Source organism: Vigna umbellata, chromosome 4 (assembly GCF_029865625.1).
Source record: "Vigna umbellata cultivar VRB3 chromosome 4, Vumbellata_1.0, whole genome shotgun sequence".
Classification (NCBI taxonomy): domain Eukaryota; kingdom Viridiplantae; phylum Streptophyta; class Magnoliopsida; order Fabales; family Fabaceae; genus Vigna; species Vigna umbellata.
The window spans coordinates 25,456,675-25,471,771 of record NC_142168.1 but is presented as its reverse complement, the minus strand read 5'-3'; the positions used below and the strand labels follow the sequence as shown (position 1 = coordinate 25,471,771).

Genomic DNA, 15,097 nt, shown 5'->3' with positions numbered 1-15,097 from the left:
ATCAAGTCTTAAAAAGTTACAATATCACGTTTTCATATCTCATGTTATCATATTAATAATTAAACCCACAATGTAATATATTGCCCAACTTACACTTAAATGTATACTCATATTTATGTATATAAATAACATATCTACGTCACTAGCATATCCTTTACACATCTATATAATATCTAATTAAATAAATTGTTAATTTTCCTTACTTAGATTAATTCGTGTCTATATAAAAAATTGTCCTTTACACTTTTAGAAATTCAAAAGAACTTCTATTAAATTTCAAATACCAACGTCTACATCAATAATAAGAAAAAAAATAAATTCTTAACAAAAAATAAATCACGTATTGTAATTAATAGTTTAATTGAGTATATCTTTAGTTGCCTTTTCATAAATATGCTCTACCGTTACAACAAAATATAGTTACTCTTAAACTTAAAAATTTCAACAATACTTAAATTTTAATAAAATAAAAAATCAATGTTATAAACTTTTTATTCTTCCTTCATTAAAATTTATTTCTAAAAAGAAATCATGTGTTACTTATTTAATTCATCTAACATTTCTTTATGCATTAAATTATACTTTTCAATCTATCTAGTTCGAGATTTCTATGGAGTAAGTTAACGATTTTACATGGATTTGGATTATAAAAATAGTTTTTAAAGTTTAAAATAAATATAACAAAAATTGAAAGAATTTTTTAAGATGTGAGAGTAAGAGTTGAAGAGAACAGGAAAACTTTTAAGTTTTTTTCTTTATTTTTGAATGAAAATTAATATTTTTTAAATTTTGTTATTCAGTTTGTAGAAAAATAGAAAAACAAAAATAATACGAGTAACAAAATGTACCAAATTTTAAAATAAACAACTTAATTAATTAACAAAAGTTTGATAGATAAAACCACGGTCACATCATCTAATTAAAGAAATTATAAATATAATTAAAACCTTTGTAAATGCTTTCTTCATCCTCATCTTCATTTTTCAAAACCCAAGAATCTCATCCAAACACTACCATCCAACCTCGAAATTTCACATAGATAAATGTGCTATAATAACATAAAATGTTTTAATTCTTTTTATATATTATAATAATTATTATAATATAGTAATAATAGTAGTAATAAATTATTAAAATAATGTGACGAAGGAGTATTACATAAATTAGGAAACTAGCTTGTGACGTTACGCGGAAGAAAGACATTTCTGGATTCTTCGTGTTCGTGTGTACATTTGACAAAAAAAATATTTTCTTTTTTCTTTTTTTTTTCTCATTTATTTATCATTTATGTTTCTTGATACAGATAGCAAGAAAAGAATAAAAAAACGATCAAAATTTTAATTAAAAAGTGGACACTCAAGGACTTTGATTTTTTAATTATTTTTTACTAAAATAATTTACTAAGCATTGTTTCCTCCATCAAATAGCAAATTTACTTTGAGAGAAGAAAAAAAAGGACAAAAGAGTTTAAGGGAGGAAGTTTTGCATTGAATGTTTGCAATTTCTTTGTCATAATCTTTATCCACTATATAACAATTAGTTATATATTATTTTTTGTTATATTTCAATTACAAGTATTGTAATAATTTTTTTTCAGAAATTTTGTTTATGTTTCTCAATTTTCGTGGCCATGAAAGGAGAATAAAAGGGAAGGAAAATTGAAAGTTTGTCCATATTTTATTGTCATTTTCAGAAACAGATAGAGTTGGTTCTAGATCCTGTCTTTATTTGTTTTTTTCTGTATGCAAAATCATTTTCATGCTTCCTATTTCAGCTTCTAATCATTGGACAAAATATAACAAGAATATTATCAAAATTCAGGTTTGATTGAAGAAGGGTCATTTTTTTCTTGTTATTATTTTATATGAATGAATGAATAAGTAAATGAGAATAAACAAACAATATAACTTTTTTTATGATAATTAAACTTTTAACTGAAATAATTTAAAGTTCTCATCATTTTTCTTTAATTTAATTTATTTGTCATTTGTAATACAAATGTACTTTTACAATGTAATCTATATAATGATTATTTATAATTTTATAATACTTTAAATAAATTAGTAGAATGATTTTTATTAATGTCATTGGTTACATTAAAATAAATAAGAACTAGTTTATTATTTATTTTTAAATGAATTATTCTTTTTCTTAATATAGTTTAAAATTATTGGTTTTAAAAATTTAAATGAAAAGTAAATAAAAATGACAATTCCTTTAAAAGGAAAGTGTTGTTGTAAGAACCTGAAAATGAATTAGAAAGTTAATAGGGTATTAAGTTAATGAAACCAGAAATTGTTCCTTTAAAAGCACATTTCAGACACATCCTGGTTCATTAACCCAACTCCATTCTCTCTCTAAAACTCAGTTCTTTCTTTTTCTCTATCTTCTCTCTACCACACCTTTGTCTTCTCTCTTCAATCTCTTCTCACTGAGCCATCAGATTGTTGATCAGGTGGTGTTCGAGCGTTCCCATCGTAGATGGCTCCGTTTTGAACCGATCACTTTCTTCCTTCTCACTGGTAAGTAGTTCTTCCTTTCTCCTTCGTTGCCTTGGAACCTAGGGCATGCGACTCTACTGGTTGCATGTAGCTAGAAATGCTTTTCTTCAAATCTCTGTCAAATTCTAGCTCTAAGAGCTGTTTTCTACCATCAATGTGGTGGTTTGTAGGGTTTGGTTGGGCCCTTGCTGTGTGAGGTACTGTAGAGAAGCGTTCTTGTGAGATGGGTAGTTCAACTCTGAGGTAAGGGGAGTTAAAATACGTTTTTAAATTGGTTGTATGTGGTGTATGTATATGGATTTTTGTACTATTATGTTGTTGATGTTGTGCTTTGATTTGAGAAGATTTATTTGCATGTGTTGGACTGTATGACTGTGGAACTGGAGTGTGATGATTTTAAACTGTTCTGGATGTATCTAATTGTTGTAATTACTATGTTGAAGTGCTTGGGGTGAGAAATCTGTTGTAACATTGAATAGGTAGAAAACTTGGTGTTCTGTTAGGGTTTTAAGTCATCTTGAGAGGAAGTGAGGTAGTGATTCTGAGTATATGAGGTCTAGAGTGTTTGAGGAGGGTTAGGATGGTTTAGATAGGTCCAATGTGGTTTGCTGGGAACATAAAACTGGGCTAGAACATGTTAAAAATGGTAGAATTGGATTTGAGCCCTTAAGTTGAGGAAATTAGTGTTTTAGGAAGGAATTTGGGTCTTAATTACTTAATAATCACCGTGGAAACGTTTATAATAATCTATATAAGTCTAATTAAGTATAAAAACACGGATTAGAGGTGTTAGAAGTTGGGGAAAATGACTAGAAATGGTAAAAGGTGTGTGAGTTGCATATTTATGCAAGAATTACGTTCTACAGATTATGCAGACTCACTAAGCGAATGTTTTCGCATAGCGAGTCCTCACAGAGAGGTGCTCTCTGTTTGATCATTCGCACAACGAGTTAGTGCGTTGTGCAAATGGCTAAAGAGGGTTGCTCTCTGTTTGGTGATTCGCATAGCGAACTTGGGCACTATGCGACTAGTGGTTGCCTGGAAAAATGCTAGTTTAATTTGAATATCAAATTTGGGGCGTTATGCGAGGGTTTAGGGTCTGATAATGTGTACCAGAATTTTCAGTTTAGCATAGCGCACAGACTTGGTGCGCTATGCGAATTGAGTTTAGCATAGCGCACAGGCTTGGTGCGCTGAGCGAATGTGAGTGAGTAAAACCCACTCTTTTTGTTATTCGCACAATGAGTTTGGTGCGCTGAGCGACTTGCCCAGAACCTGTTTTTATTCTTTTTATTCCTGTTTTATGATAACTGTAAGACCCATAAAAAAAATATATATATATATATATATATATATATATTTATAGTAGTAAATTTTAGTATTTATTAGTAATAATAATTTAATGGATAGAAAATTGTAAATTTTGGATATAAAATTATAGTAATTTTAGAAGGAGAGATTCAAATTTTTGGTAACTTATTTAGTAAAATTTTTTAAATGGAATAGTAAAAAGTAAATAGTAAATAGTAAAAAGTAAATAGTAAAAATAAATTTTCAGCATTAAGATTCCTTAGCATGGAAGAAAGTAGTAGGTAGAAATTAGGATCAGATTTGGTGAGAAAATGATTGAAATATTATTTTTAAATAATATTAAAATAATAAATAATATTAAAATATTAATGAATAGTAAATTTTTTTTACTATAAATAGCCATGGGAGGGAAGGGTATTTTGCACCAAGAAAAGAGGAATCAAGTGAGAGCTTGAGAAATAGAGAAGAAAGAGTTAGGGAGAAATTTTTAGTTGCAAGAAGAGTAGAGGTTCTGAAGGGTTTCGGGAAACAAATTCGGAGCAGGAGATTAAGTCTGGAATAGAGGTAGGGGAGCTAATCCTTCTTGTTTATGATTTTTTTATCCATGTTATGATAATGAATATGAGTTATGAGTATGTTAAAATTTTGGTAATGGTAGTTATCTATTCACTTATATAAATTTAGTTTTCATTATTATAATTTCTTATTTTCGAGTTACTGTTGTGAAAATTTTCTATTAATTGTTTTCACCGTTGGATTTAGCTAAAATTTTAGTATGTGAATCCTAAGACCTATTACTAAACTTTGACCGTTCGGATTTGAAAATAGAAGTCTGTACTTGGAGAAATAAATACTGCAAGTTTGAGTAAATTAGTCACCCTATAGTTCTGTTACTAAGTTGTCTCGGTAAAAATATAGATTTTGACCTATTTAACCGTTAGATCAACCTCAAAATTTGATATATGATTCTTAGGACATATTAATACAATTTGACCGATCGGATTTGTAATTGAAGGTCTATGTTTAGAGAAAGAAATTTCGAAAGTGTGAAACAATCGGATGAACACTGTATTGTTGTTCTTAAGCTATCATGGTACAAATTTCATATATATTTCATCTACCGTTAGATTGAGCCCAAAATTTAGTATGTAATTCATAAGACATATTAAGTCATTTTGACCGTTCAGATTTGTAATTAAATGTCTGTGATTAGGGAAATTAGTTTCGCATTTTGAGTATAACCGAAAACCACTTAAAATTCTGCACTTGAGTTACCTCGGTAAAACCTCAATATCTATCTAGTTAACCGTTGGATCAACCTGAAATTTTAATATGTAGTTTATAACAAATAGTGAATTATTGTGACCAATCAGATTTGAAATCGGAGTTACAGATTTAGAGATATTAATTTCGTATCTTCTCAGGGATCTTAATATTGCTTAATTTCTATTTTTTGATATCTATATTAAATTTCGGTGTTAATATTATATGCTGTTGTTTTAAATCTGTAAATAAGAAATTTGTTAAAAACTAGTTGAGGAACGCTTTGGCTAAGGAAAGATTTGGTACTTAAGTTGTCCATTGTGACGCACCTCTCTTTCCTGGAAGTCTACTCGACAAGTTTTTAACTTAAATCCTATTGAACAGATTTTGTACTGTTAAATTATTATGCAATATATGTTGTTGGAATGAAAATGTTTGATTAATTCATGTTATTGTGGTAGATATGAAATTATGAATTATAATTGTGATTTATGCGATAATTGTATTTTATTATACTGCATTTGAATTTATGCATCTGAACATGTTATGAGTAGTATGGGGAGATTTTGTAGGGGTATAATGTGAGTTGAGGAATATTAGTATGGTATGAGTCTTGTGGAGAGATTAAGTAAATGTTATGGTATTTGTGTATATGTTGATGTTGAGGGTCCCGTAGTTGGAGGTTATCCTGATACTCTAATAATCATCTATTCTCAAGTAGAGAGGGATGAATTATGTGGTGAGAGGAGCAGGAGGTCCTGGTCTATGTGCCGGTTTTGGACATAGTGAGGGGATTAACCTTGTGAATGGTATGAAGTATTTTGAAAGTGTATTTGTATATAAAAAAAAAAGAGAGAAAGAAAAAAAAAGAAGAAGTAGAAGTCATTACAAGTGCATAACCTCCCGTGACCGCTCATCAACTTATCATCCGGATGAGTGTCTATTGGGTATTGTGGTGTCTATTGGGTATTGTGAGACGAGTGTCTAATAGGAATTGTGGTATGAGAGTGTCGAACATAATTATTATATGATGTTTATATCAAGGTAATTATATATGTTTTATAAATGATTTGTTGCATGTTAGCTCACCCTACTTGTTTGTGTTTGTTTTGTTTGGGTATGTGCGATGATCGTATAATTCGTTATACGGGAGCAGATGAAGGAATGTCGTCTGAAACAATACCAAGGAAGAAAGAGATCGAAGAATAAGTTAGAAGAATTCAAGTTATATTTAGGAGTTTATAGTTGAAATCTGAGTTTAAAATATATCAACGGTGAATTTTAAGTGTGAGATTACGGGATGTTACCGTAAATGTAATGTTACAATATATAAATTATGAATTATCCAATGTGAGAATTGGGATGTTACATTAATGGTATCAGAGCAGTTCGTCCTTAGGATGACCTCTGTGTTGTGGGTCTTCCGTGTCTTCTCTGTGAAGAATTGAGTCTAAATGGTATAATTTACCATTTCCTCCAAATCTAGATAGTAGAGTATTGTGTCTAACTACCATGACTTTTACCATAGATGATTTTCCTTTCTTAATTCTGAGGGTTTAGGAAAGATATTAGAATTAGTTAAAGCCTTGATAGGAGATATAATACTAGAGTTTAAGTTTCAAAGGATGAGTGAAGATGTTGGTGTTTAGAAGTAAATTTTTTAGAAGTTTCTAGAACAAATTAATAGATGAGATATCTTACGTTTCACAAAAAGGAGTTGAGTTCAAAGGCTAGATTAAGAGAAGCTTTGGATAAGCATGAATGTGCAAGGTTTGAGAAATCAGTTTGGTTTAGTATATCAGTAACGTTAGAAGTCAGAAGAGAAGGAAGTATTGATGAGAAACAGAGTGGCATTGTGTGAGATTGGTAACATGGATTGATGTATCAGCGATGATTGGAATCTGAAGAAAGAAAATGGTGGAAGATTTGAAGATAAAGTTTAAAATAAAAAGGGATAGGAATACTGAAGTAGATTAAGAATAAATCAAATATTAGACGAAGAAGAGTAAATAAGAAGTTGTATAAGGCATAAAGAGGATTGAGAGAAAGTTTAATAGGAGGAGAAATTTATAAGTTAAGAGAACACGAGTCTTTAGAGAAGAATGAAGTATTGGAAGGATTCTAAGCTAAATGGATGATTAAAAGGAGATGGTTAGATTTTTTCAGTAAATGCATTAGAGATAAGATTTGAGAATATGTGAATTTGGTATGAGGAGTAGTGGAGAAAATCCAGGTACGAAAATTTTGGCTTTCGGCTTATGCAAATATTTGGTATTTTTATGATAGGATTAAAATGTCATGATTTATGGTTGTAAATTTTATTGATTTTGGAATATTAAAGTTAGTTGAGGTAGTGTAGGTTGAATTGATATTATTATGAACATGACAAGATAAGGAAGAAGAAGAGTTTGGAAATAGATAAAAAGGAGGGTTGCAATGTGATTAGGGAATTTGGAATAATTAAGAAGTTGTAGGTTGTGATTGGAGAAATTTCATCAGGTATAGTTATGTGGTAGTATTCAAACCTCAATGGTGATGTAAAGGATGAGGATGAGTATTTTAGGGATGTCTGACCAATGCAAGTGAAGGATAGATATTGCAGTCTAGGGTATGATCGAAAGGATAGTTTGGTCATGTTACAATATGTTTTTAGAAGTTTATGGTCTTCAAGAATTGTGAGTTGATTGTTGAACATTAAGTGTAGTTAAGGGTGAATGCAATATTATCGAGAATCAGATAAGTTCATCAAGGACGAGTGAAGGAAATGATGCATAATCTTAAGTGTGGAAGAGTTTCTATGGATGTTATAAAGCATACTCAATATAAGTATTATTTTTGGACAAGTCCTTGTTAAATGGGTATAGAAAAGAAAACATAAGGATGAATTGTTTAGTAATAGTGTTTTGGACTCCGTGTAATCATCAGAGTAATTAGAAATTTTACGGAAAATAGAAGTATAGGGTAAGGTGGAGCAATCTAGTATAAAATTTTGGTAAACAAAGTGGCTTTTGGAGGCGTACGATTTCTAGGAGTAGAAACTGTATTAAATAATGGAAAGTTGTTACGGAAAAAAAAAAAATGATTCTTAGAGTTTAATGGGGTCATGGAAGTCTTAAATAGGGATCTATAAGGAGAATTACTTTCTTGTTATAGTAGGAATGAAAAGTTTTATGAAATCTTGTGATTAATAGTTTATGAGTGATGAGTTCTTTTAAAACATTAATGAATTATTTTGAGACTAGTGAGGTATGTTTAATGGTGGTTTCATGGGGCTAAAAGTGTCAAGTAAAAGTGTTTTGAAGGTTTATGATTTTAATTTTTTCGTGAATACATTTCAAATTTGACATGCTAGAAATTTGATGCACAAAATAAGTAGAGTAAATGAATTTACAAGGAAACTAGGAGATAAGGTGAAATAATCATAACTTTATTTCGAATTTTTGAATTTTCGAGGACGAAAAAAAAAAAAAAAAAATTTAGAATGTATCTATATATTATATATTTATATAAAGTAGTTTTTAGTATTTTATTAGTATAATATTTTAATGGATAGAAAATTGTAAATTTTGGATATAAAATTATAGTAATTTTAGAAGGAGAGGTTCAAATTTTTGGTAACTTATTTAGTAAAATTTTTTAAATGGAATAGTAAAAAGTAAATAGTAAATAGTAAAAAGTAAATAGTAAAAATAAATTTTCAGCATTAAGATTCCTTAGCATGGAAGAAAGTAGTAGGTAGAAATTAGGATCAGATTTGGTGAGAAAATGATTGAAATATTATTTTTAAATAATATTAAAATAATAAATTATTAAAATATTAATGAATAGTAAATTTTTTTTACTATAAATAGCCATGGGAGGGAAGGGTATTTTGCACCAAGAAAAGAGGAATCAAGTGAGAGCTTGAGAAATAGAGAAGAAAGAGTTAGGGAGAAATTTTTAGTTGCAAGAAGAGTAGAGGTTCTGAAGGGTTTCGGGAAACAAATTCGGAGCAGGAGATTAAGTCTGGAATAGAGGTAGGGGAGCTAATCCTTCTTGTTTATGATTTTTTTTATCCATGTTATGATAATGAATATGAGTTATGAGTATGTTAAAATTTTGGTAATGGTAGTTATCTATTCACTTATATAAATTTAGTTTTCATTATTATAATTTCTTATTTTCGAGTTACTGTTGTGAAAATTTTCTATTAATTGTTTTCACCGTTGGATTTAGCTAAAATTTTAGTATGTGAATCCTAAGACCTATTACTAAACTTTGACCGTTCGGATTTGAAAATAGAAGTCTGTACTTGGAGAAATAAATACTGCAAGTTTGAGTAAATTAGTCACCCTATTTCTGTTACTAAGTTGTCTCGGTAAAAATATAGATTTTGACCTATTTAACCGTTAGATCAACCTCAAAATTTGATATATGATTCTTAGGACATATTAATACAATTTGACCGATCGGATTTGTAATTGAAGGTCTATGTTTAGAGAAAGAAATTTCGAAAGTGTGAAACAATCGGATGAACACTGTATTGTTGTTCTTAAGCTATCATGGTACAAATTTCATATATATTTCATCTACCGTTAGATTGAGCCCAAAATTTAGTATGTAATTCATAAGACATATTAAGTCATTTTGACCGTTCAGATTTGTAATTAAATGTCTGTGATTAGGGAAATTAGTTTCGCATTTTGAGTATAACCGAAAACCACTTAAAATTCTGCACTTGAGTTACCTCGGTAAAACCTCAATATCTATCTAGTTAACCGTTGGATCAACCTGAAATTTTAATATGTAGTTTATAACAAATAGTGAATTATTGTGACCAATCAGATTTGAAATCGGAGTTACAGATTTAGAGATATTAATTTCGTATCTTCTCAGGGATCTTAATATTGCTTAATTTCTATTTTTTGATATCTATATTAAATTTCGGTGTTAATATTATATGCTGTTGTTTTAAATCTGTAAATAAGAAATTTGTTAAAAACTAGTTGAGGAACGCTTTGGCTAAGGAAAGATTTGGTACTTAAGTTGTCCATTGTGACGCACCTCTCTTTCCTGGAAGTCTACTCGACAAGTTTTTAACTTAAATCCTATTGAACAGATTTTGTACTGTTAAATTATTATGCAATATATGTTGTTGGAATGAAAATGTTTGATTAATTCATGTTATTGTGGTAGATATGAAATTATGAATTATAATTGTGATTTATGCGATAATTGTATTTTATTATACTGCATTTGAATTTATGCATCTGAACATGTTATGAGTAGTATGGGGAGATTTTGTAGGGGTATAATGTGAGTTGAGGAATATTAGTATGGTATGAGTCTTGTGGAGAGATTAAGTAAATGTTATGGTATTTGTGTATATGTTGATGTTGAGGGTCCCGTAGTTGGAGGTTATCCTGATACTCTAATAATCATCTATTCTCAAGTAGAGAGGGATGAATTATGTGGTGAGAGGAGCAGGAGGTCCTGGTCTATGTGCCGGTTTTGGACATAGTGAGGGGATTAACCTTGTGAATGGTATGAAGTATTTTGAAAGTGTATTTGTATATAAAAAAAAAAGAGAGAAAGAAAAAAAAAGAAGAAGTAGAAGTCATTACAAGTGCATAACCTCCCGTGACCGCTCATCAACTTATCATCCGGATGAGTGTCTATTGGGTATTGTGGTGTCTATTGGGTATTGTGAGACGAGTGTCTAATAGGAATTGTGGTATGAGAGTGTCGAACATAATTATTATATGATGTTTATATCAAGGTAATTATATATGTTTTATAAATGATTTGTTGCATGTTAGCTCACCCTACTTGTTTGTGTTTGTTTTGTTTGGGTATGTGCGATGATCGTATAATTCGTTATACGGGAGCAGATGAAGGAATGTCGTCTGAAACAATACCAAGGAAGAAAGAGATCGAAGAATAAGTTAGAAGAATTCAAGTTATATTTAGGAGTTTATAGTTGAAATCTGAGTTTAAAATATATCAACGGTGAATTTTTAAGTGTGAGATTACGGGATGTTACCGTAAATGTAATGTTACAATATATAAATTATGAATTATCCAATGTGAGAAATTTGGGATGTTACAATAACCTTGAGCTATGTTTTGATTATTAGAATGGTGTAAAAGTATCTATGATTTTGTATGATCAGTGAGGGTATATGTTTGGATTCAATGTGATAATATTATGGTATTTGGTTGTTCATGTCTTGAGTTAAGTTTCAAAGTGACAGTATGGTTGATGGACGTAATTCCATGGATCTCAAAGGGAGGTCACATGGTGGTGCCCTATGTTATGGACGTAATTCCATGGATCTCAAAGGGAGGTTACATGGTGGTGCCCTATGTTATTGGACGTAATTCCATGATCTTCAAGGAGAAGATTCATGGTGGTGCCCTTAGTGTTTAGAATGATTTGCATGGTAGCTCAGTCTTGGGGGTTTTCCTAACGCTCCAATGGTCTTTCATTCTCAAGTAGAGAGGATTGAACCATGTGGTGAGGAATAGCAGGAGGCCTTAGTCTTGGGGGCTCCCAGTATGCCTCAAGGCCCGGAACAGGATAACTTCGTGAGTGTGGTAGGGTGGGGAACCCAAGTTTCATAAGCCACCACGAGTGCATAACCTGCCATAGCTCGACAATCATTCTAAGTCCGGACGAGTCAAGTGTAAAGTGTAACAAGTGGTGTTGTATGGTTCATTAACTTTGAATTAAACTTGCATGTTGTGTGTGATTGTTATAACATGATTTTTGTATATCTAGCTCACCCTTCTGCTTGTGTCTGTCTTTTGTTTGTGTTGTGTTTTCTGTTGCAATGATCATCCATTTGGATGTCAAACTTTAAGTTTAGTTAAATTTTAACTACTTTATAAATTTAAGTATTTATTAAAATATTTTATTTTATTAAATATTTAATTTTTTTATTTAGGTAACATATTATTTTATTTTTTCACTCAATAGAAACACAAAATCATTATTTTCATTTCTCTGAAACAGTGATGGTGTCCTTCATTAACAATAAAATTTAAATAAAAAAAATATTTTAAATAGTCAATTAAGTGAAACATGTGAGTTAGTTAATTAAAATTAATCACATCTTTTTTATCATAATATTAGTCTAAAATAATATTGAATAATAATCAAAAGAAATAAAAAAGAAGAAGTGTGACAATAGAATAACAATATGATGAAATATTTTTTATATTCATTTGATATATAATAGAATAAGAGTAAAATATCATAAATAAATAAATTTTTATATTTTTTCAGGAAAATAAAAAGTAAAAAATATGAAAGAATGTAAAAAATTTATGAGTTAAAATACCATTTTTCTATTCAAGATCTCCATATTTTAAAAGCTCATAAACTTTTCTCGCCTTTTTCTTTTTGAGTTGTGCTTTATTTTATAAAACCACAATCATATTTTAATATTTTGAAACATTACGATCATGTCTTTGTTTCAAAACATTCTAAGCAAAAAGGTTACAATATTCTTAAGTAAAACAAAATTTAACAAAAAAAAAAATCTCAAAAGGAGTTGGAGAGATTACCACATAGGGCAGAGGAGACAAGAAAAAACAGAAAATAATAAACAAAACACAGTCACTGAAAATCACTTCTAATGACCACAAATTGTGGTAGCAATTAAAGAAGTTGAAAAGGAGATCAAAACATAAAACTCCATGATTGAGATGAATGTAATGGTAAATAATAATGGTGCAGCAAACACCACCTATAGCAAGTTATTATAGGTCTTCCATCTTTATGTATTTTTGGTAAAAGGTGAAGAATGACATTGAGTTAAAGATCAAATATCACTCCAATAACTCATATTCAAAGGACAAAAGAAACTCATCAAAATGGTATTAGGGTCCCAATAAAGACAAAGACCCTAATAAAGATTGTTATATATATAAATATTAGAGAAAACCTAAAAATAAAAATTGATATAAAAATCCATCCGAAACCATATAATAATTTATCTTTTAAAAAGTGGCACAGAGAGAATGCGTTTTGAAGCGTTTGTTTCTGATATTCTAAAATAAAAGGAAGTGGTGCGAGCTAAGTTATGCTAACCGTTCCTCTGCATTTCCTCTCCACTAAGACCACACAAACATAAACCCTTCTTCTCCAAGCTACACAAACTTCAAACCTCATTTCTCTTTTTGACTCCATTCACTTTCTCCCATCTCCTTCAATGCCAACAAATTCTCATCCCCAAAACACCCATTGCTACAAACAATTCCCCATCTTTTTCCCTTTTCTTTCCCAATATAACCCCCCAAACCACACTTCCCAACTTCCTACCTTCAAACTCTTCCTCACCAAACACTTCCACTCTCACCTCATTCTTCTCTTCACAAACTCTAAATCACACACCCAAATGCCTGAATCAAGTAAATTTCACATCTTTCAAACCACCCTCTTCACATTCCTCTCCCTCTCCTTCCTCCATGCTTCCACAGCTCAAGCACAGTCTTCCATGGAGCCTGTGCCCACATACATCACGCACCACAGCTGGGAGCCCTCCGTTGCCATCACCGTTGGAGCCATCATCTTTGCTCTTCTTGTGATGGGCATCCTCTCCATCTACCTCCGCCGGTGTGCCGAGTCACGGATCATCATCACCACCACGCAGACCACCACCACAGTCCCCTGCTCCTGCGCGCAGGGGATCAACAGGGAACTCCTTAATACCTTTCCCACCCTCTTCTACTCCAACATCAAGGACCTCAAAAAGGGTGAAGAAACGCTCGAATGTGCTGTGTGCTTGACCGATTTCTCAGACAAAGATGCCCTCAGACTCCTCCCCAAATGTAACCACGTGTTCCACCCTCACTGCATTGATTCCTGGCTCGCTTCCCACGTGACATGCCCTGTGTGCCGCGCGAATCTCAGCCAGGATTCGTGCCAGGTTGCCATAACTGTCCCCACCCTTCCTGATGAGGAAGTTTCCGGAAGTGAAGAAACTGTGGCAGAACCAAATCAAAACACTAACACAAACCATGCCGTGAATCAGGTTTGTGTCGGAAGTCCTGCATTGAGTGATGACACTACCAAAACAGTGTATGTAAGTGAGGAACAATCTTCATCTCCCGATGTTGTTCCTGAGTTAGAGACAAATTCAAATTCTGTGACTGGTGATGGGGTGGTTGTTGTTGCTGAGAGGAACCTTTCGAGGTCAAACTCCACTGGGCATTCTCTTGTGGGTGTGGAGAGGTACACGTTGAGGTTACCGGAAGACGTGAGGAGGTACATTCTGGTGAATCATGGAAGGAGTGTTCAGCGTTCTGCTAGTGTTAAGGGTACGTGTTGGAGTGATAGCGAAGAGAGTTATGCCGGGAAGAGGGTGGAGAAGAGGTGGGTGATTTGCACGCCGCCATTTGTGGCAAGCCATGGCTGAAGAGCTCCGTCGGAAACTTGGTGTTCGTGTTCTGCGTTGGACTTCTAAAAGATCCTTTGGTGAGAGGAGGTGAAGCTTTGTGATGTATGGTTGCTTCAATAAATGGGTTGCTGTCAATTCTCCAGAGACTGTGAGAGTTTGCTGTTACAGAGATGAAGCGGAGGACGGAAATGGAAGAAGAGTAGAGTTCTCAATGAATGAGTCAACTCGTTATGTGTACTATTTTGGCTTATGAGTCAACTCGTTTTCTTTCTTTCTTGTTTTTTTTCTTTTTACTTTATTTTTTGGGATGAGAGAGAGATCGTGGTTCCCTTCTTTAGCACATTATTATGTTATTTATTTTATTCATTTATAATAATATACCTAGTATTAGTCGTAATTATTTTCATATTATCTTGTCTGTGAAATATTTATATAATTTAAGGTCACTTAGTTTTGTCGGACGATTTAAATAGTTGAATCTGATTTTTTTGTTAAAAAGTTGAATCTAATCTTAGTTTATTTTATTACTTACGCAACCTGCCGTGTTCTTATTTCTCCCTGTATTTTCGAACTTGTTTCATAATAAAAATAATTTATATTTTTAGGTATGTAAATATTGAACACATAATTCGGTTATGC

The 15,097-nt window shown here is 31.6% G+C and overlaps 1 protein-coding gene across 1 annotated transcript; it reads left to right on the top strand.

Annotated features, from left to right (window-relative positions):
• Positions 1 to 13,040: 13,040 nt before the first annotated feature.
• On the top strand, positions 13,041 to 14,855 carry LOC124828757 (RING-H2 finger protein ATL32-like). The gene has a single exon (XM_047302130.2). The coding sequence runs from the start codon at positions 13,271 to 13,273 to the stop codon at positions 14,474 to 14,476; it is 1,206 nt and encodes a 401-aa protein (XP_047158086.1). The 5' UTR covers positions 13,041 to 13,270; the 3' UTR covers positions 14,477 to 14,855.
• Positions 14,856 to 15,097: the final 242 nt, after the last annotated feature.